The 22,943-nt window shown below is 40.0% G+C and overlaps 1 protein-coding gene across 2 annotated transcripts in view; it reads right to left on the reverse strand.

Moving 5' to 3' along the window:
- Positions 1 to 8,823: 8,823 nt before the first annotated feature.
- Positions 8,824 to 22,943, reverse strand: part of SNTB1 (syntrophin beta 1) — a 239,078-nt gene continuing 224,958 nt past the window's right edge. Inside the window, exons 5-7 of one of the 2 annotated variants that reach the window (XM_082858485.1) lie at positions 22,165 to 22,361; positions 15,179 to 15,369; positions 8,824 to 12,264 (exon numbers count right to left, since the gene is read on the reverse strand). In XM_082858485.1, coding sequence (XP_082714611.1) covers positions 12,172 to 12,264; positions 15,179 to 15,369; positions 22,165 to 22,361 — 481 coding nt within the window. In that variant the 3' untranslated portion in view covers positions 8,824 to 12,171. The remainder of the gene's footprint in view (positions 12,265 to 15,178; positions 15,370 to 22,164; positions 22,362 to 22,943) is intronic. The other variant, XM_082858486.1, reaches the window with a different exon arrangement.

Below are 22,943 nucleotides of genomic sequence, written 5' to 3' on the forward strand. Positions count from 1 at the left end.
CCTTTATCAAAGATAAGGTGACCATATTTGCGTGGGTTTATCTCTGGGCTTTCTATCCTCTTCCATTGATCTATATTTCTGTTTTTGTGCCAGTACCATACTGTCTTGATTACTGTAACTTTGTAGTATAGTCTGAAGTCAGGGAACCTGATTCTTACAGCTCCGTTTTTCATTCTCAGGATTGCTTTGGCTATTCGGGGTCTTTTGTGTTTCCATACAAATTGTGAAAATTTTGTTCTAGTTCTGTGAAAAATGCCACTGGTAGTTTGATAGGGATTGCATTGAATCTGTAGATTGCTTTGCGTAGTATAGTCATTTTCACAATGTTGATTCTTCCAATCCAAGAACATGGTATATCTCTCCATCTATTTATATCATCTTTAATTTCTTTCATCAGTGTCTTGTAATTTTCTGCATACAGGTCTTTTGTCTCCTTAGGTAGGTTTATTCCTAGATATTTTATTCTTTTTGTTGTAATGGTAAATGGGAGTGTTTTCTTGATTTCAACTCAGATTTTTCATCATTAGTGTATAGGAATGCCAGAGATTTCTGTGCATTAATTTTGTATCCTGCTACTTTACCAAATTCATGGATTAGCTCTAGTAGTTTTCTGGTAGCATCTTTAGGATTCTCTATGTATAGTATCATGTCATCTACAAACAGTGACAGCTTTACTTCTTCTTTTCCGATTTGGATTCCTTTTATTTCCTTTTCTTCTCTGATTGCTGTGGCTAAAACTTCCAAAACTATGTTGAATAAGAGTGGTGAGAGTGGGTAACCTTGTCTTATTCCTGATCTTAGTGGAAATGCTTCCAGTTTTTCACCATTGAGGATGATGTTGGCTGTGGGTTTGTCATATATGGCCTTTATTATGTTGAGGAAAGTTCCCTCTATGCCTACTTTCCCAGGGTTTTTATCATAAATGGGTGTTGAATTTTGTCGAATGCTTTGTCTGCATGTATTGAGAAGATCATATGGTTTTTCTGCTTCAATTTGTTAATATGGTGTATCACATTGATTGATTTGCGTATATTGAAGAATCCTTGCATTCCTGGGGTACACCCCACTTGATCATGCTGTATGATCCGTTTAATGTGCTGTTGGATTCTGTTTGCTAGTATTTTGTTGAGGATTTTTGCAGCTATGTTCATCAGTGATATTGGCCTGTAGTTTTCTTTTTTTGTGACATCCTTGTCTGGTTTTGGTATCAGGGTGACGGTGGCCTCGTAGAATGAGTTTGGGAGTGTTCCTCCCTCTGCTATATTTTGGAAAAGTTTGAGAAGGATAGGTGTTAGCTCTTCTCTAAATGTTTGATAGAATTCGCCTGTGAAGCCATCTGGTCCTGGGCTTTTGTTTGTTGGAAGATTTTTAATCACAGTTTCAATTTCAGTGCTTGTGATTGGTCTGTTCATATTTTCTATTTCTTCCTGGTTCAGTCTCAGAAGGCTGTGCATTTCTAAGAATTTGTCCATTTCTTCCAGGTTTTCCATTTTATTGGCATAGAGTTGCTTGTAGTAACCTCTCATGATCTTTTGTATTTCTGCAGTGTCAGTTGTTACTTCTCCTTTTTCATTTCTAATTCTATTGATTTGAGTCTTCTCCCTTTTTTTCTTGATGAGTCTGGCTAATGGTTTATCAATTTTGTTTATATTCTCAAAGAACCAGCTTTTAGTTTTATTGATCTTTGCTATCATTTCCTTCATTTCTTTTTCATTTATTTCTGATCTGATTTTTATGATTTCTTTCCGTCTGCTAACTTTGGTTTATTTTTTTTCTTCTTTCTCTAATGGCTTTAGGTGCAAGGTTAGGTTGTTTATTCGAGATGTTTCCTGTTTCTTAAGGTAGGATTGTATTGCTATAAACTTCCCTCTTAGAATTGCTTTTGCTGCATCCCGTAGATTTTGGGTCGTCATGTCTCCATTGTCATTTGTTTCTAGGTATTTTTTGATTTCCTCTTTGATTTCTTCAGTGATCACTTCGTTATTAAGTAGTGTATTGTTCAGCCTCCATGTGTTTGTATTTTTTACAGATCTTTTCCTGTAATTGATATCTAGTCTCATAGCATTGTGGTCGGAAAAGATACTTGATAGAATTTCAATTTTCTTAAATTTACCAAGGCTTGATTTGTGACCCAAGATATCTATCCTGGAGAATGTTCCATGAGCACTAGAGAAAAATGTGTATTCTGTTGATTTTGGATGAAATGTCCTATAAATATCAATTAAGTCCATCTTGTTTAATGTATCATTTAAAGCTTGTGTTTCCTTATTTATTTGCATTTTGGATGATCTGTCCATTGGTGAAAGTGGGGTGTTAAAGTCCCCTACTATTATTGTGTTACTGTCGATTTCCCCTTTTATGGCTGTTAGCATTTGCCTTATGTATTGAGGTGCTCCTATATTGGGTGCATAAATATTTACAATTGTTATATCTTCTTCTTGGATTGATCCCTTGATCATTATGTAGTGTCCTTCTTTGTCTCCTCTAATAGTCTTTATTTTAAAGTCTATTTTGTCTGATATGAGAATTGCTACTCCAGCTTTCTTTTGGTTTCCGTTTGCATGAAATATCTTTTTCCATCCCCTTACTTTCAGTCTGTATGTGTCTCTAGGTCTGACGTGGGTCTCTTGTAGACAGCAAATATACGGGTCTTGTGTTTGTATCCATTCAGCCAATCTGTGTCTTCTGGTGGGAGCATTTAGTCCATTTACATTTAAGGTAATTATCGATATGTATGTTCCTATTCCCATTTTCTTAATTGTTTTGGGTTCGTTATTGTAGGTCTTTTCCTTCTCTTGTGTTTCTTGCCTTTAGCAGTTGTTGTAGAGCTGGTTTGGTGGTGCTGAACTCTCTCAGCTTTTGCTTGTCTGTAAAGGTTTTAATTTCTCCATCAAATCTGAATGAGATCCTTGCTGGGTAGAGTAATCTTGGTTGCAGGTTTTTCTCCTTCATCACTTTAAATATGTCCTGCCAGTCCCTTCTGGCTTGTAGAGTTTCTGCTGAAAGATCAGCTTTTAACCTTATGGGGATTCCCTTGTGTGTTATTTGTTGTTTTTCCCTTGCTGCTTTTAATATGTTTTCTTTGTATTTAATTTTTTACAGTTTGATTAATATGTGTCTTGGCGTATTTCTCCTTGGATTTATCCTGTATGGGACTGTCTTTGCTTCCTGGACTTGAATAACTATTTCCTTTCCCATATTAGGGAAGTTTTCAACTATAATCTCTTCAAATATTTTCTCAGGTCCTTTCATTTTCTCTTCTTCTGGAACCCCTATAATTCGGCTGTTGGTGCATTTAATGTTGTCCCAGAGGTCTCTGAGACTGTCCCCAGTTCTTTTCATTCTTTTTTCTTTATTCTGCTCTGCAGTAGTTATTTCCACTATTTTATCTTCCAGGTCACTTATCCGTTCTTCTGCCTCAGTTATTCTGCTGTTGATTCCTTCTAGATAATTTTTAATTTCATATATTGTGTTGTTCCTTGTTGTTTGTTTCATCTTTTGTTCTTCTAGGTCCTTGTTAAATGTTTCTTGCATTTTGTCTATTCTATTTCCAAGATTTTGGATCATCTTTACTATCATTATTCTGAATTCTTTTTCAGGTAGACTGCCTATTTCCTCTTCATTTGTTAGGTCTGGTGGGTTTTTATCTTGCTCCTTCATCTGCTGTGTGTTTTTCTGTCTTCTCATTTTGCTTATCTTACTGTGTTTGGGGTCTCATTTTCGCAGGCTGCAGGTTTGTAGTTCCAGTTGTTTTTGGTGTCTGTCCCCAGTGGCTAAGTTTGGTTCAGTGGGTTGTGTAGGCTTCCTGGTGGAGGGGACTAGTGCCTGTGTTCTGGTGGATGAGGCTGGATCTTGTCTTTCTGGTGGGCAGGTCCACGTCTGGTGGTGTGTTTTGGGGTGTCTGTGGACTTATTATGATTTTAGGCAGCCTCTCTGCTAATGGGTGGGGTTGTGTTCCTGTCTTGCTAGTTGTTTGGCATAGGATGTTCAGCACTGTAGCTTGCTGGTCGTTGAGTGAAGCTGGGTGCTGGTGTTGAGATGGAGATCTCTGGGAGATTTTCGCCATTTGATGTTATGTGCAGCTGGGAGGTCTCTTGTGAACCAGTGTCCTGAAGTTGGCTCTCTCACCTCAGAGGCACAGCACGACTCCTGGCTGCAGCACCAAGAGCCTTTCATCCACTCGGCTCAGAATAAAAGGGAGAAAAAATAGAAAGAAAGAATTAGTAGAAGAAAGAAAGAAAGAAAGGAGGGAGGGAGGGAGGGAGGGAGGAAAGGAGGAGGGAAGGAAGGAAAAAAAGAAGATAAAGTAGGGCTTTCCTGGTGGCGCAGTGGTTGAGAGTCCGCCTGCCGATGCAGGGGACACGGGTTCGTGCCCCGGTCCGGGAAGATCCCATATGCTGTGGAGCGGCTGGGCCCGTGAGCCATGGCTGCTGAGCCTGCGCGTCCGGAGCCTGTGCTCCGCAACGGGAGAGGCCACAACAGTGAGAGGCCCTCGTACCGCGGAAAAAAAAAAAAAAAAGATAAAGTAAAATAAAATAAAGTAAGATAAAATATAAAAGTTATTAAAATAAAAACATAATTATTAAGAGAAAATAAAAACAAAAGCAAAAAAAACCGGACGGATAGAGCCTTAGGACAAATGGTGGAAGCAAAGCTATACAGACAAAATCTCACACAGAAGCATACACATACACACTCACATAAAGAGGAAAGGGAAAAAATCATAAATCTTGCTCTCATAGTCCACCTCCTTAATTCGGGATGATTCGTTGTCTCTTCAGGTATTCCACAGATGCAGGTACATCAAGTTGATTGTGGAGCTTTAATCCGCTACTCCTGAGGCTGCTGGGAGGGATTTCCCTTTCTCTTTGTTCTCACGGCTCACAGGGACTCAGCTTTGGATTTGGCCCCGCCTCGGCGTGTAGGTCGCCGGAGGGCGTCTGTTCTTTGCTCAGACAGGGCGGGGTTAAAGGAGCAGCTGATGCGGGGGCTTCAGCTCACTCAGGCCGGGGGAGGGAGGGGCATGGAGTGTGGGGCGGGCCTGCACGCCGGCAGACGCCGGCAGACGCCGGCATGACGTTGCAGTAGTCTGAGGCGCGCCGTGTGTTCTCCCGGGGAAGTTGTCCGTGGATCCCAGGACCCTGGCAGTGGCGGGCTACACAGGCTCCCCGGAAGGGAGGTGTGGATAGTGACCTGTGCTCGCACACTGGCTTCTTGGTGGCGGCAGCAGCAGCCTTGGCGTCTCCCGCCCGTCCCTGGAGCTCCTTTAAGCAGCGTTCTTAATCCCCTCTCCTCGCGCACCAGGTACGTGGGGGGTTTCTTGCCTTTGGGGAGGTCTGAGGTCTTCTGCCAGCGTTCAGTAGGTGTTCTGTAGGAGTTGTTCCACGTGTAGATGTATTTCTGGTGTATCTGTGGGGAGGAAGGTGATCTCCGCGTCTTACTCTTCCGCCATCTTCCCGGAAGCCCCAGAAAACCTTTTTTAAAAGAGGATTTTTAAATGCACATTTAAGAAGTTCATGTAATATAGTGGGTATTACAGTCATATGATCCCTGGCCCCATTTCTCAGCAGTAACTGATAGTAAGAGGCCTTTTTAAAAAAATGTATCCTTGTGGACATTGTTATACAAGTACAAGCGTATTATACACACGTGCATCTCTCCTCAACCGAGAAGACCCAGCACCCCTTCTAATGTCCCCTTTGCTGTCATCAGGTGAAATTCATAAATACTGGTCTTAGGCCAAGTTCCCTAGAAAATGAAACATGTGGCAGGGATTAGGTGCTGATGCTTTATTTAGGAGGCCCAATTCCAAGGCCTTCACTGAGAGTGAAGACAAGAAGCGGGCAGGAGGCAGGGAAGCAAGGCAGGTGATGCATGATGACACCGGCTGCTGCTTCATGAAGCGCAGAGAGACACGGCCAGTCACCTAGCAGGTGTGCAATCACATGGGATGCCTCTCAGGATATACGGTGCATGGCGGGTCCACAGGAAGGAGGCAGAGGAAGGTTATCTGCCCAGCTCCTTCCTGTGATCATCTCCCGTTTGGCTCCACAAAGGTTTCAATAAATCGCCTACAGATAAGGGTTGCTCAGGTCATCACCTTTAGCAGCTGCTCAGGTCACCTATGCCCTACAGAGCGGCGTTTCATCCAAGTCTGGCATTGATGAGAGAACCCAGAAATGCAAGTATGTCTCTCCTTAGCCTGGCTGCCTGGCAGCAGCCCAGGGGAGAGGTCAGGGGAAGCAGCGTTTCCAGGCAAGCAATGGATTGGCTCTAAGTGGCAGAAACACTTAGGTCAAGCAGAGCTGTCTGTGGTGATGCCTGAAGTTGAATAAGCGGGTGAAAAGTCTGGGAGACCAGCCAATCGCATTGAGGGAATCTGAGGAGATACACAGGATGTGCCTAGTAGAGTAATCTAACTTACATGCACTCAGAAATTTGTTTTAATTGATATCCTCTAATTGTAAAGAAGTTTTGGAAAAGATTAATGATAATAAAATAATATGCATTTCAATATGGAGAAGCTGGGGTACTACTACACTGAAAGACAAAATGAAGTAGTCGAATATTTGACTTTTAGTTGGATTCAGCATGAATGAGGCACATATAATAGCCGTCATGTGTTTGACTCAAGTACCACAAACACACTCGCTACCACTGACTTGTTTTTATAAAATGTTTTATAAAATGCCCTGAGCAAAACAAAAAGACAACCTTCTTCCATATGCATGGTAGTTGTATACCTAGAAAATTCAGAATATATTGAATGAGTCAAAAAATGTTTTCATTTGTAAAATGTAGTCAGGTCTAGGCTCAGATCATTATACGTGTTTTTCACCTAACTCAGCAGGCACAAAAATTGTGTGGGAAAGGGTTCTATTGGATGTGAGGACTATCGTCACATTGCAGGGACTCTAACCAACCCTGGCTCTTGTTCATCAAACTGATAGCGTCATACTCCTGCACCCCTTCCCCCGCCCCAGCCCCATCATTGTGACAACACCACTAGCACAGACTTCAAATGCCCCGCAGTACCATTCTTCTTGAGAACCACTTCTTTTTAAAGAACAAATGGACTAGATATCTACATATCTATATCTGCATTTTTCAGAACTTGCATTTAGAAATCTTGTCCATATTAGATGGACCATGCTTTGTAACAGCTGCAGAATATTCTGATGCATTGGTGAGCCATGATTTATTTCGCTCTATCGACGGTCACGTGGACCTTTCCAGCTTCTTGTTACGAATGTTGCTGCAAAGATGATCTTTATACATTAGCCTTTGTGCACTTCTGTAATATATCTGTAGGACAAATTCCCATAAGTCAAAAGGTACATGTATTTGTAAATTTTTATAGATATTGCAAAATTGCCCTCCAAATTATTGCCAAATATATACCTACTAATGGGTGTATAAATGCCTGTTTTCCCATCACTTCCCACCACTAAGTATTGTGGAAGCTTTAATCTTGGCCAATTGGTTCTTTAAAGATAAAAACGAGAAAGTTTAAATATCCTATTTAAAGCCATTTTCAGATCATTTTATATTACCTAGGAGCCCCCAGCCTTGATTTGTCTTTTATACAGGACACTCACGTGGAAAAGAGATTGGACTTTCAGTGTTTTCTAGAGTAGAACAGGGTGATGACTAAAATTGACACAGACGTTAAGTTTTGGCTCTACGAGTGTAAGAATTTTCTAACAACTCTAGCCATCCGGCAATGGGATGGCTGGCCTCAGGAGATAAGGAGCCTCCTCCGTATAGCTGAAAATTTTCAATTTCAGGTGGAATGAACAAGTACAAGGGATGTTCAGAAAGAGATTCCTGAATTTAGTGGCATATGCTACAAGGTCAGTGTTTCTCAAAATGTAGTACTTGGATTATAGTGTATGTGGTGGTGGTACAGATTTTTCCAAAAATTATAATTGGTGTACATTCATTTTTTTAAAAATTAATTTTATTTATTTATTTATGGCTGTGTTGGGTCTTCGTTTCTGTGCGAGGGCTTTCTCTAGTTGTGGCAAGCGGGGGCCACTCTTCATCGCAGTGCGCGGGCCTCTCACTATCGCGGCCTCTCTTGTTGCGGAGCACAGGCTCCAGACGCGCAGGCTCAGTAATTGTGGTTCACGGGCCCAGTTGCTCCGCGGCATGTGGGATCTTCCCAGACCAGGGCTCAAACCCTTGTCCCCTGCATCGGCAGGCAGATTCTCAACCACTGCGCCACCAGGGAAGCCCTACATTCATTTTTATATGTATACACCATGTTGCTATATTACTAGCAAATTCCATATCCTAAAATATCAATACTAAGGTAGTATTGCTAAAATTATAGGTAAACTTTGAGCAATAATGCGCTTGATGACCTCTGAAGTCTCTTCAAAACAGATTCTACAGTTCTAAATCTCAATACTACTAAATTTTCAAATAGTAAAAGACTTCTCAACCCCAGCCTGTTACATTTATTACAAGTAACTTAGACACGAACCAAGTTCTACGAGAATTTGAGTTTTTGGAGCTTGGTGTACAGGTAAAATCCCATGAAAATTTAGTTAAAATGAGAGTTGAAAGCCCTAAGCCCCAGGTGAAGACCCATCCTGGAACTATACACACAAAAACACACAAAAAAATTGCTAGTGGCATCATCCCCTCACCTCCACCCACTAGCACCTTTCAAGGCCAGTCTTGGAGGCACAGACTAACAGGATGTGTCTTTACACACCCATATCCCTCTGTGGCTATTAGGAAACCACCAGCCAGCCCACCATATTCAGAGATGAATATTTATTTAATTCATATATCAATTTTACATGATAGCCATAGTGCTATAAACATAGGCACATTTTTTTTTAAACTCATGGTACATTCAAAAATTACTCCCTTACCCTAGTCTACTCCAATCCCGTCAAGATAGAGTATCCAGTATTTGTAACAGGGGCCAGAAAGGCCCTGCTCATTAATTTCAGAAGAATCCTTCTGCCCGTTAAGACCTCCTTCTGACTTCAACCAAGCAGGGTCAACAAGCATTTGGATAAAGAAACATGCATTTTTCAGCATTTTAATGCATCAATTGATAGAATTAATGAAATGTCTCTGCCTGAGTGTTTTTTTGAATAGGTTTATAGTTTTGTTCCTCCTACTTAATTCAAGTCAGAAAAAAAAACTGATAGCAATCTTCCTGTTGGCTTTCTTTAAATTTCAACGGGATGGTTTAAAGATATGTCACCACACCAAAGGGCTCACCTAATCACATCTAACAAATGGGCAGCTTCCCACAAAATATAGATTAAGACATCATTCATTGGTGTTGGTTTGCCCCTAAAAGGACAGACATTGTGAGTTTAATAATTCATCAATTCAAATAAGAAACAGATTGAGCACAGAGGGAACTGGACAAAAACAAACCCCCCAAAATCACTCAGTTGATTTGCTAACCATACCCACGCACGATCCAGATGTATGAGTTTGTGTTATTCACAACATTCATAACACACATCAACAAGATTAAATCTACAGTGTAAACTTATAACCTGTTGAATTCAGAATGAGAAAAAATGAGTATTTAAATTGATTAATCATAGCCACTCTGATATGATACAATTTAACTTTGAGGAAGAAAAATTATTTATATACACAATTCTCTTAGTAAAATTTTCTATTTCTTGCTAATAACACATTTTAATTCAGAAAATGCATTAACTTTATTCAAATATATTTTTCTAAAATATAAATATTTAAATTAAACTTTTATAAACAGAGAATGTAGTTTCTGTTGACCCGCATCCAGATATTAATCAGTCCAAAACTCAAGTGATGAAGAAATAATATTTGTAATTATGATCATTTTGTCTATAAATATATAATAGGATCTCTGCAACTAAATTATGAGTAATTAACTCACACTTCATGTAGTACTGAGCACCTTAGATTACACATTGTTGAATTAAGCTATTGGCATTAATATATGTATTTTAATATGTTATTTACAATACACAAGTATAATTCTCTCGTATAACAATAATCCAGTGATTTTGAAAATATATAATGAAGGAGTACGTTACAATTTACAATTCATCAAAAATTTCCTACAATATTCAGGCTGGGACTTCACTCTTTAGAATTTTAAAATAGGAAACAAAACAAAATCAGTGTCCTAAAGCTGTGTTTTCCAAAATGTATTTTTTGTTTTGTTTTGTTTTGTGTGTGTGTTTTAACACTAGCTTCACAAGATGCTCCTTTAGAGAGGAGTTCTGTAGGTAAGCATTAGGAATGGCACACAGGATGCCCCCCCTTGCAGAATCGCAATGTGCAATAAAGTCTTTGAGGAGGCCTGCAATCATGAAATCTGTTTAACATTTTTTAACTCAGTAGTGAACAAACTTTTTTTTTTTTTTGCGGTACGCGGGCCTCTCACTGTTGTGGCCTCTCCCGCTGCGGAGCAACAGGCTCCGGACGCGCAGGCTCAGCGGCCATGGCTCACGGGCCCAGCCGCTCCGCGACATGTGGGATCTTCCCGGACCGGGGCATGAACCCGTATCCCCTGCATCAGCAGGCGGACTCTCAACCGCTGCGCCACCAGGGAAGCCCTGAACAAATATTTTTGATGACCAATCCCTTTAATTGCCCCCCGACAAAACACCAGTCAATCAGTGCCCCTTGGAACTTGTATTACATGTTACTTGTATTACTTTGGGGAAACACTGATCTAAAATAAAATGCTGATCTAAAGTAAAACTCAAGAAACACATGTATCTGAGTGAACAAAATCACATTCTTTTAAAACAGTTTTACTTTTTAAAGCTCTTTGCATAGGTATTTGCTAAAATACGGTTCTGAAAAATAACACACAAACCTAACCTGAAACATTTGTCTATGTAAAACTATAGGGGAGAGAACGGTTACAAATACAGAAATTCCAGAGCTAATTTTCAAGATTTGAGAAAAGTGACTTTAAAATCAAATAATAGGTGTGTTTTCAGTGAATTTGTTTTGAAAGATAAAAGCAAAAGTGTTAAATCAGTAATATGCTATACGATGTCTGAAAATATTCTTGTAGAAAAATATCAGGTCATTATATTATTTCCCTGGAATTCCAAAAGAGCTGTTGATGGGTTTGATGGGTTTGATTATAACATTGGCTCTCTATGTAAAACCCAGCATTAACCAGAATCATATAAGGCTGCTCTATTACTTGCTTGAAAATGCATGCATACAAGCACAGGCAGAAACAAGGGCCAATAAATTGCTGAGTACTTCCACTGAAAACCACAAAATGGGGAAAATTAGTTAACCCCGCATGAATTATTATATATATATATATATATATCCATTGACAATCTTTTAAAAAAATCCATAATTTGCTTTTATAAATAAAGCTATAAGTCATGGCTCTAAGATAGCAGACTTTGGGTATGAGTGTAGTCCCAGAATTAATCATCTTTCACGCACACCACTCTTCAGCAAAGCTTTGCAATTTAAGCAGTCTACTTTGGCTCAGAATCCACCAGCTTACAGCTCAGATCAGTATCTGGTGCTTTATTTAATTCCCACTCATCATATGCTAATAAGAACACTTCAGAATCATTCTACATCATTGAAAGATAATTCATTAAGAAAAAGTAACAGCTGTTTCACACTTAAATAAAAGGTGGGTTTCCATTTGAAGTACTTTTCTTTCCTTACCAGCGAAAGTCAACTCAATTAGAAATAGGAAATAAAGCACAATAAAACAAGGGGTCCTTATTACTGGGGTGGGGAGGGGAGAGGTGAAAAATGTCCATTTCTCATCTACACAGCCCTTGCTTACCTGGGTGAACCAGTTGCCTAGAAACTGGTATGATTAAGATCTGCACATGCTGTTCTAATGTTCATGTCCTTGATTGTCATTATTTAAAAGCTATGCTGTGTATTTCCAATCAGCCTCACCTCTTTACCCTTTTACTGTTCTAAAAAAACAGTTTCATTCTGATAGTCCTTGTGGAATTTTTCTGAAGGTACCCTTTATAATTGCTGAAATTGACAGAGGAGTCTGGGACTGTTACACAGGACTCTTGGGATCTAAAGCTGACAGTGGCATGCTACATCTGGTGCATCACTGCAAATGGTGTCTGATATGACACTTTTCGGTGGCATCGCAGCCCTCCTTTTCTCAAAGGCAATTCGCTCCTCTGTTCAGGCCACCAACCCCAGCCTTGTAATCTTAGCTGACAGGAAGGAATGAATGATGAAAACAATCGGCTTGGGGCAGGAATGAAGGTCCAGTTGCTGAAATTCAAAAAGAAGAGAATATGAAAGATTTTAAACTAATGCTTGATACAAAATAGTGATTTACACATCAAACAGATCTATGCACTTCCTACTTTTAAGTGTTAACTGGAGCAATTGTGTTTTTAAATCCTTGCCCCCCAGTGAGATAAAAAAATAACTCTTTGAACTTATTCCTTACATCTCGTATATCTTTTTTTCCAAAATAAGTTCTGTGAAATTTATACATACCCATAGCATAAATATCAGTGTTGCCCTTCTTGACTGTCTAAACCATTTATTTTTGGTATCACGATAGTGATATTATTTATGTCGGATTAGGTACAGTATGAAGTGGTACTAAATTTCACATCATAGGTTTCAGTCGTGGTTCTAATACTTTTTAGATGTGTACATAATCTCGGACAAGTCCCTGAAAATTTTTCCCAGGCCTATCTAACTCACAGCGGGTAGAGTATTAAAATGAGATACTGTATGTGAAAATTCCTTGTAAACCATAAAATGCAGAACCCAGGTTTTGAAGCAGCTGTGTCCTCACTGTCCTATACTCATAGATTGTTGTAATCACGTACATCACTTGTCTGTTAAGACCCCCTCTAAAGTTTTATCTTTCTCCGTGTGTTCCTACTGGGCTGGCACGTGGTCAGAGCCTAATAGGCTGAATTTTTATCACCTGACCTAATTCAGGAGCATTGAGTGTGTTGCTCCCAATTCTCATGCACTGTCCCCAATTCTGTTCTGATGATGACACTGTTGGGGAATAACAACCTGATCATAAAATAACATCCAGCAAAGTTAAGTTGTATTTAGCATGAACCAGGTGCTGTGTTAAATATTTTCTATATACTATCTTATTTAATTTTCACAAAATCACTATGAGGTAGCTATTGTTACTATCTCTATGTTTTATAAGGGAAACTAAGATTTGGAGAAGTTATAAAACTTTCTGAGATCATAGATCTTGCAGTAAAGAGAAAGCATGGACTCAAACGCAGGTCTGTCTGATGCCAGAGTCTGGGCTTAATCACCATATTCTATTTCACTAACACAGAATGCAACTTTTAGAAGTAACCTTAGAGATTATCTACTTCAGTCACTGTATTTTATGGATAAAGACTCAGATCCAAAGAAATAAAAGGACTTGCGCAAGACAATTGGTGAGTTAGTTCCACACTCAGAAAGAGAGCAAGGGTCTCCTGACCCTCCATTTATTGCATTTTGTACAGCTCACCTCTGTTCCTTTCCTCCTCCCTGGCACCTGCCTCTGGGGGTTGCATAGCTAGACCCTGGGGGAGCTGTGTCTGAACTTGAGCTTATCAGCCTAATATATTGGCAGCAAAAAATCAGTCCTTCCTAAGTCTTTCAAGTCAGGTTGTAATTACACGCAGAAAGGCTGAAATTTAGACACAAGTGATTTTTTTCCTCATGGGCAAAAATAGCCTTGAATTTTCAAGCCATGGATAAAACAGGAGACTGCTTCTTGTTCCTTTCCCTGCTGCTAGGGAGCAGTCACCCTTAGGAAAAAGTGCACAGCTGGGTGATGGATAGAGCAGCAACTGAACCAGAAGCATTCTCAGCAAAATGGACTTTCCAACCACTTTCTTCTTTCCAAACTGGTGCCTTCAGGGTGAATTTACTGATTGAACACACAAATAAACAACAAAACTCTATAAAATTCTGCGGATCCATTTTAAAGGTTAGAAAAATGACTGGCTGGAAATTGTTCTCAGAAAGTGAGTTCAGATCACCTGTCAGCCACGGGGCACTGACTTCGTCATGACTCCTGTGACACCCATAGGAAGAAACCTGGTACTGCACTGGGGCTAGTAGTATTGCATGATCTAGGACAGTGGTGCTGAAACTTTGAGATTTCCGGCTCCTATGCTCTTTCAAGTGTGGCCCTGGCCCTTTCCTTCAGAGAGACGGGAGTAGGGAGAGGGAGAATTGTGCAAGGCTAGTAGCTGAGTTAAAATGACTAGATCTTTAAAATTGAGGTTTATCTCTGCATTTTATATATCCCCTGTCCCCGTTATCAAGTGTGAGTCAACAGATATTTGTTGACTAGGAAGGACCTAGACAGAGACTAGTTGTTCCAAATCAAGGTCCTGTTTGAAGTTCTACATTCCACAGCTTAAATGAGATGCTATGTCTTCTTGAGAACTATACTTGCTAGAAAGTAGAGGAATGTGCCACTTTCACCCTTCAGTGGAACTAGAGTAACATATTTTTTCACTATGGTAGGCGGTAACGATCACAGGAAATCATGATTTTAAATACATGGGCAATTTGCAATGATATGAGAAGTACAAATGTTACGTTAACTGACAAACTTGCTGAGCTTGTTGGACACTTTTTGATACGAGCTCAAAACTTCTGGGTCCTTGTCTGGCCCTCTCTCCATTCAGGTAGAGTTGACCACTTTTGCTGGGTTTCCTCACTGCCCCCTCCACTCTGCCCCTTCCCACCCCCTCCCCGTCTGTACTCTTCATGCTCTCTGCTCCTTTGAGACCCCCCAGGTTGCCAGGACTGGTGTTTTACATCCCTACATCCCTGACACCTGGCGCAATGCCCAGGTTAGATCAGATGCTTGATACTTTTAAACAATGAATGGTATATATTAAAGCTGGTGGGACCCTCTTTGAAAAGAATTTAATGCTGACTTTGTAAAGGATCCTTTCCTTGATTCAAATATTTCTGTAATATTCCCATGGGAAATGAGACCAAAGTAAAGAACTGTGAAAAAATTGGATCCCCTCACTGTTTTTAAAGGTTCAATTAAGACATGAACCTATAAGTACTTTGTAAATAGTCAAATGCTAAATAAATACAGGCAGCATTATGTTTGCAGGCCATAATGGGTGTACTGCAAGACAAAATATACGAAACCACACTGTCTAAAGAAAAGTGCACTTACAAGCTCTCCATCTTTGCCTCCAAAATCTAAATACAGCATCCTGATTCCATCATCTGAAGACATTTTCAGCTTTTCATAAGGAGCCTGTATGATTGTCTTGGGAAAGACACCCTCCTGTGGTTCAGTGGTAACAGAAAATCCATTCTCATAATGTATGGTCAACCGGCACTCCTGGTTTTTATAGGTGCAAGCTGAGAGAGACAGATGGAGACAGAAGTATGAACAATGGAAGTCCATCCATTTTCCCAGGCACTTAAGCTTCTAGTCTCCCCAAACCCAGGGCCCAGCCACCAACTTCTTTCTAAAGTTAAAAATTAATAATCATGCATGAAAATATTCTCCTTAGATTGATTGTGATATTGTAATTTAACTTGCCCTGTGAAACTAAGGGAAATAAACTGAAAGAAATTCCTTTTGCTGGATTTTGTCTGGGCTCTAGCCCTTATATGACCATCTGACAACATGTATGTAGGGAGACAGGTGTTCCAATGGCCTTGTATCAAGCTGGAAAAAACTGACATTTGATTTAGAGTAAGCTACCTCTGATCATCATCAACACACACACAGTCGATCAATCAATGCCATGTCTACCACCTGGTGAAAGAAGCAAGCAATCCCCCAGTGACATTACCCAAGGTAACAAAAACACATGTAAGAAGTCAGGAGTGAGTAGTGAAAAAATAACCTGATTTTTAATTTTAAAAAAGCTGAATAAAGCTCATTTTATAAACAGAAAGAAGTGCTTTTTGAGTTTCCCTGATGATCTGATCATCTTGGGTCCTGGAAAAGCTGCTGCTGTAGATCGATGTCAGGTGTGGCACCTTCGGTGAAGGATGCTGTTTCCTCCCTCTGTCCAGTGTGGTATTCAGGAACCTCAGCTGGTGTCCACAAGGTGCCCTCTGATCCAACGGAACAAAAGTAAAACCTTCTGATCAGGTTAGGTGCCAGCATTTATCTGTGGTCTACCTTGCGTTTAGGAAAAGAGACCAGCGCTCTCAGATTATGAGCTGGACAGGGGGACTGCCACCTGATTCCAAGTTCCCATTAGGAAGACTTGTGAGTGTTTAAAACCCTTAATCAAAAAGTTCTGGAGGGAATTCCCTGGCGGTCCAGTGGTTAGGACTTGGCACTTTCACTGCCGGCCCCTGGTTTGATCCCTGGTCGGGGAAGTAAGATCTCGCAAGCCACTCGGCCAAAAAAAAAAAAAAAAAAAAAAAGCAAAAGTATCAGATTGGATTTTTTTGCCTCACAAAACACCACATTTAACCGGCCCTGGCAAGTCAATTGGCTCTGGCCTTCCTATACATCTGAAAGCTCTTTGGGGCTAGGAGGACATAGGCAGTATTGATTACTCTCTACCACCTTCAGCTCAGCTCGGCTTTATATACCAAACTGAATTTCACCTCAGCACACTTTAGAAGCAGGACCTTAGCTTAATATTATAGGTGATAAAAGCAAAGCTCAGAGAGGTGAACATGTCACAACCCAGTGGTTTAGGTTTCAAAATTCCAGTTCTTTCCTTCCAGTCTGTCTTGTACAGCCTTCTCACACGCTGGCGCTCAGGACACGGAGGCGTGTGGGGAGGGATCTTGGCAAAGAGGCTCTCAGACTAATAACTGGGGTGGGGGGAGCCCCTCAGAGTTTGGGGGAAGGAACAGAGTGTCTATCTGCCCACAGAATGAGGTGGCTTTTAATTGGTTAAAACATATACCCCTTGCTTCGACTGACCGCAGCCATCTTTCAACTTGTAACAAAGGGTTGGTATTTTCCAAAGGTGCGTTTTCTAATGAGTCCTGGGAAGAGCCCCTTGGCAAGTCTTAAGTTATCCTCTCAGAAGGGCCCTAGACCCCTGCCACCCGTCCAGTTCAAGGATGACCAAAACATAACATAGACACAGTACAGATGTAGTTATGACTTCCCATCTCGAATCCTCGTTTTTGAAAGTTTTCACTTCTAACATCTGCAGAATATGTGGGTGCCTGAGCTCTAAACATGTTTTTTCCCCCTTCCTCTATGTTTGAATTTGAAAGCTGTGCCACTGGATGGTTTGAATTAATTGACTCTGGTTACTTTTAATTTTAATTGACCTAAAGTGGTATTCGTGGCCTTTATATATAATGTAATCAGGTATCTGAAGACGTTCTTAATCTACACAGGATAAATTGAACCCATTATGAAGTTAATTGAAGCTCTGATTAAAACATAAGCCCCTCCCCCCAACTCTCTGCAGGCATCTTTCCATTTGAAACTGGGCTGCACCTTTGGCCATTTCCATAATTTCTTCTCTCCCACCACCCAGCTAGCTCAGTCCACACAATTCTTTGTTATTCTCCTTTGGCTACTCTATTAACAGCCTCATTGTTTTCCTGTCAAAGTAGAGTTCAGCTTACTGAGAGAAGGATTTTATGAAATTTGTGGAATGTAAACTAAACCAAACCCCTTTGGCCATCTTCATTCTTTTCTAGAACACCCCAGAAGTTGTTGCAAGGAGTCTGGACTTCTCTGCAATTACACGTATAACTTCATTAAATTTAGTTTTCAGGTGACTTGAGCCTTTTCCAACTCTCAGGTTTGAAACTCTAGTTTTTCGTGCCATACAGAGTGGCTTAAAAAATAAAAACTTCAGTGACACTCTGAGAGATATTTTCAACAATGTTGGAAAATATTGGGGGGTACTAACTAGTTTCAGGATAATTTTTAAAAGACAGTGATTATCTCAGAGATGCTGCAGCAGAAATTCTACAAAACATCTGGTTTTTCATGTTTGCACCAGTAAAGGAAATGTGGAGAAACCCTACTACACGTTGACGTGGGTCCCATCTTTTAGAATCCTCCTGGGTGCTGGAGGAAGTTGCACCCTAGTGCAGTACTGCACACAGCGTGGTCCACGGACCAGCAGCACCAGCACTGCCTGGTATCGTACTAGATGCAAATTCTCAGGCCCTGCCCCAGAACTGCCGCGTCACAATCTCTAGGGATAGGCATCAGCAATCGGAGGCTTCTGAGGGTACAACTGAAAAACTTTGTTTTTGTTGTTCTTGTTTTCAGTGTGACTAAAGTTTGGAAACACTGTACCTAAGAGGTCTTTTTTTTTTTTTTTTAAGGCCAACTTAATTTATTTTAACCTAAAGTAAACACAAAATGTCTTGTTTTTATATGGCATCCCTCCCTGGATGAAACACCTAATTCAGGAACCTCAAGAGACAGATACTCGTTTAGGATAGAGGAATAGTTCTGCTTCAGAGCAGGGATGGAGAAAGGATTTATATTCCACTTAATTAATTCTTTTTAAAAGAATTTTTTTTATTGTGGTAAAAGTTACATAATATAAAACGTACTATTTTAACCATATTTAACTATTTAACCAGATCAGTGGCACTAAGTACATTCACATTGTTGTGCAATTCTCACCATCATCCATCTCCCAAATTTTTCACCTTCCTAAATGGAAACTCTGTCCCCATTAAACACTAACTCCCCATTCCCCCTCCCCTGCCCACCTCCCAGCCCCTGGCATCTACCAATGTACTTTCTGACTCTATGAATTTGGCTATTCGACATACCTCGTGTAAGTGGAGTCAAACAGTATTTGTCTGCATCTAATGTATATTGGAGTGCATTTTTAAGGTTAACTTAATATATGTCCTTCAAACAGATTTTACCGTCTTTCTCCCCGCCCCGTGCTATACAGTAGGCCCTCACCAGCCATCTACTTCATACACACTAGTGTACATACGTCAGTCGCAATCTCCCAACCCATCCCACCCCCGAACTTGGTGTCCATACGTTTGTTCTCTCTGTCTGTGTCTCTATTTCTGCTTTGCAAACTGGTTCATCTGAACCATTATTCTAAATTCCACATACATGCATTAATATACGATATTTGTTTTTCTCTTTCTGACTTACTTCACTCTGTATGACAGTTTCTAGGTCCATCCATGTCTCTGTAAATGGCACAATTTCGTTCCCTTTTATGGCTGAGTAATAGTCCATTGTATACATGTGTCAAAACTTCTTTATCCATACCTCTGTTGATGGACATTTAGTTGCGTCTATGTCCTGGCTATTGTAAATAGTGCGGCTATGAACATTGGGGTGCATATATCTTTTGCAATTACAATTTTCTCAGGGTATATGCCCAGGAATGGGATTGCTGAGTCATGTGGTAGTTCTATTTTTAGTTTTTTAAGGAACCTCCATACTGTTCTCCATAGTGGCTGTATCAATTTGCATTCCTACCAACAGTGCAAGTGGGTTCCCTTTTCTCCACACCCTCTCCAGCATTTACTGCTTGTAGATTTTTCGATGATGGCCATTCTGACTGGTGTGAGGTGATAACTCATTGTAGTTTTGATTTGCATTTCTCTAATAATTAGTGATGTTGAGCATCTTTTCATGTGCCTCTTGGCCATCTGTATGTCTTATTCGGAGAAAAGTCTATTTAGGTCTGCCACCCATTGTTTGATTGGGTTCTTTGTTTTTTTGGTATTGAGCTGCATGAGATGTTTGTATATATTGGAGATTAATCCCTTGTCAGTTGCTTCATTTGCAAATATTTTCTCCCATTCTGAGGGTTGTCATCTCGTCTTGCTTATGGTTTCCTTTGCTGTGCAAAAGCTTTTAAGTTTCATTAGGTCTCATTTGTTTGTTTTTGTTTTTATTGTCATTACTCTAGGAGGTGGATCAAAATAGATCTTGCTGTGATTTATGTCAAAGAGTGTTCTGCCTATGTTTTCCTCTAAGAGTTTTATAGTGTCTGGCCTTACATTTAGGTCTTTAATCCATTTTAAGTTCATTTTTGTGTATGGTGTTAGGGAGTGTTCTAATTTCATTCTTTTACATGTAGCTGTCCAGTTGTCCCAGCACCACTTATTGAAGAAGCTCTCTTTTCTCCATTGTATATTCTTGCCTTCTTTATCAAAGGAAAGGTGACCATATGCATGTGGGTTTATCTCTGGGCATTCTATCCTGTACCATTGATCTGTATTTCTGGTTTTGTGCTAGTACCATATTGTCTTGATTACTGTAGCTTTGTAGTGGAGTCTGAACTCAGGGAGCCTGATTCCTACAGCTTCGTTTTTCTTTCTCAAGATTGCTTTGGCTATTCGGGGTCTTTTGTGTTTCCATACAGACTGTGAAATTTTTTTTTCTAGTTCTGTGAAAAATGCCATTGGTAGTTTGATAGGGATTGCATTGAATCTGTAGATTGCTTTGGGTAGTATAGTCATTTTCACAATGTTGATTCTCCAGTCCAAGAACATGGTATATCTCTCCATCTATTTGTATCATCTTTAATTTGTTTCATCAGTGTCTTATAGTTTTCTGCAAACAGATCTTTTGTCTCCTTAGGTAGATTTATTCCTTGGTATTTTATTCTTTTTGTTGCAATGGTAAATGGGAATGTTTCCTTAATTTCTCTTTCTGATCTTTCTTTGCTAGTGTATAGGAATGCAAGAGATTTCTGTGCATTAATCTTGTATCCTGCAACTTTACCAAATTCATTGAGCAGCTCTAGTAGTTTTCTGGTGGCATCTTTAGGATTCTCTATGTATAGTATCATGTCATCTGCAAACAGTGACAGTTTTACTTCTTCTTTTCCAATTTGTATTCCTTTTATTTCTTTTTTTTCTCTGATTGCCGTGGCTAAAACTTCCAAAACTATGTTGAATAAGAGTGGTGAGAGTGGACATCCTTGTCTTTTCCTGATCTTAGTGGAAATGGTTTCAGTTTTTCACCATTGAGAATGATGTTTGCTATGGGTTTGTCATATATGGCCTTTGAGGCCATATGTTGAGGTAAGTTCTCCCTATGCCCACTTTCTGGAGAGTTTTTATCATCAATGGGTGTTGAATTTTGTCAGTTTTTCTCCATCTATTGAGATGATCATATGGTTTTTATTCTTCATTTTGTTAATATGGTGTATCGCATTGATTGATTTGCGTATATTGAAGAATCCTTGCGTCTCTGGGATAAATCCCATTTGATCATGGTGTATGATCCTTTTAATGTGTTGCTGGATTCTGTTTGCTAGTATTTTGTTGAGGATATTCGTGTCTATGTTCAACAGTGATATTGGTGTGTAGTTTTCTTTTATTGTAGTATCTTTGTCTGGTTTTGGTATCAGGGTGGTGGTGGCCTTGTAGAATGAGCTTGGGAGTGTTGAATTTGAGAAGGATAGGTGTTAGCTCTTCTCTAAATGTTTGATAGAATTCGCCTGTGAAGCCATCTGGTCCTGGGCTTTTGTTTGTTGGAAGATTTTTAATCACAGTTTCAATTTCATTACTTGTGACTGGTCTGTTCATATTTTCTATTTCTTCTTGGTTCAGTCCTGGAAGTTGTACCTTTCTAAGAATTTTTCCATTTCTTCCAGGTTCTCCATTTTATTAGCATATAGTTGTTTGTAGTAGTGTCTTATGATCCTTTGTATTTCTGCGGTTTCAGTTGTAATTTCTCCTTTTTCATTTCTAATTTTATCGATATGAGTCCTCTCCCTTTTTTTCTTGATGAGTCTGGCTAAAGGTTGATCAATTTTGTTTATCTTTTCAAAGAACCAGCTTTTAATGTCATTGATCTTTGGTATTGTTTTCTTGGTTTCTATTTCATTTATTTCATAACCTTAGAGGTCTTGTGGGAAAATCCTGTTCATCCAGAGCAGATACCATCAGGGCTTTCTACCATGATGGAAATGTTCTAGATTTGCACCGTTTACCATGGTAGAAATGACATCTGACTATCCAAGTTACCCACTTTTCCTGAATGACGATAAGGCTTTTCACAATCAGACCCCTAGGTTCCATTTTAGTAGGGCATTCAGTGCCTTAATTTAGAAGAATTTTAAATTTACCTCTGGAATTTAAGTTTATCTCTGGAATTTTAAGTACCCCAAATGGCCAGTAATGGAAACAATTTTGAGGCTGTGGTGGAGTAGAAGGTGCATTCTTTCCATAAGGATGTGACATCACAAAACCAAAGCCAACAATGCTCACCTGTGGTGACTTCAATAGTGAGTTCAGCTGAGTTATGGCACCCCTGTACTATGCTCCTTGTCCAATGTGAGAGGTCCCTGCTGATCTCAGCCCTGAAGAGATGCGTTTCAATACCCTGCCTGGTACCAGTTCGTGTTGCAAAGGACAGATCTACACCAGCCTGGGGTGATCCTTTCCCTGGACCTGAATGGACCAGCCTGTTGAGAAAAACAGAGAGAAATTATCAAAATGGAAACTACTGTATTCACCTGATACACCTGTGAAAAGCCCCAAATTGGTGATTTGCTCTCAATTTTCTGATCCACAACCAAAAGGTCCACTATACCCTAATGTTCACCATGGTTTTCTGCCATCTCCTCACCCAGTGCCTGGCCAATGGTAGAGTGAGATTAGCATAGTGGCCAAGAACTGTGCATCTGGTTGACTATGCAGAGGAATTGAATATTGTGACTTTAACTTTCTTTAGACAAATTCAGCTATACTCACTCAACCAGAAAGGAAGATAATTAAGTAAATGATTGAGAGAACAATTTAAATAATGTGGAAAATCCCATCTCCCCCATTCCATTCCTGGGCATATGTATGACCCAGTGAGAGCATGAGACAAGAAAGGAAATCTGTTGTTTCCTGGGTTAGACTTAGTTACCCCCTGTGTTTCTTGTACTTTGGATCATCTGGCTGCACTTCTGCATGCATTTCTCATGCTCACAGCCTCCAAATGCAAGCAGACAACCAGGGGACTCAGCTGAAGAAGTAGCAATCTGTGTATCAGTGTTAAA

This window comes from Leucopleurus acutus (genome assembly GCF_964270905.1).
Source record: "Leucopleurus acutus genome assembly, chromosome: 17".
NCBI classification, from domain to species: Eukaryota; Metazoa; Chordata; class Mammalia; order Artiodactyla; family Delphinidae; genus Leucopleurus; species Leucopleurus acutus.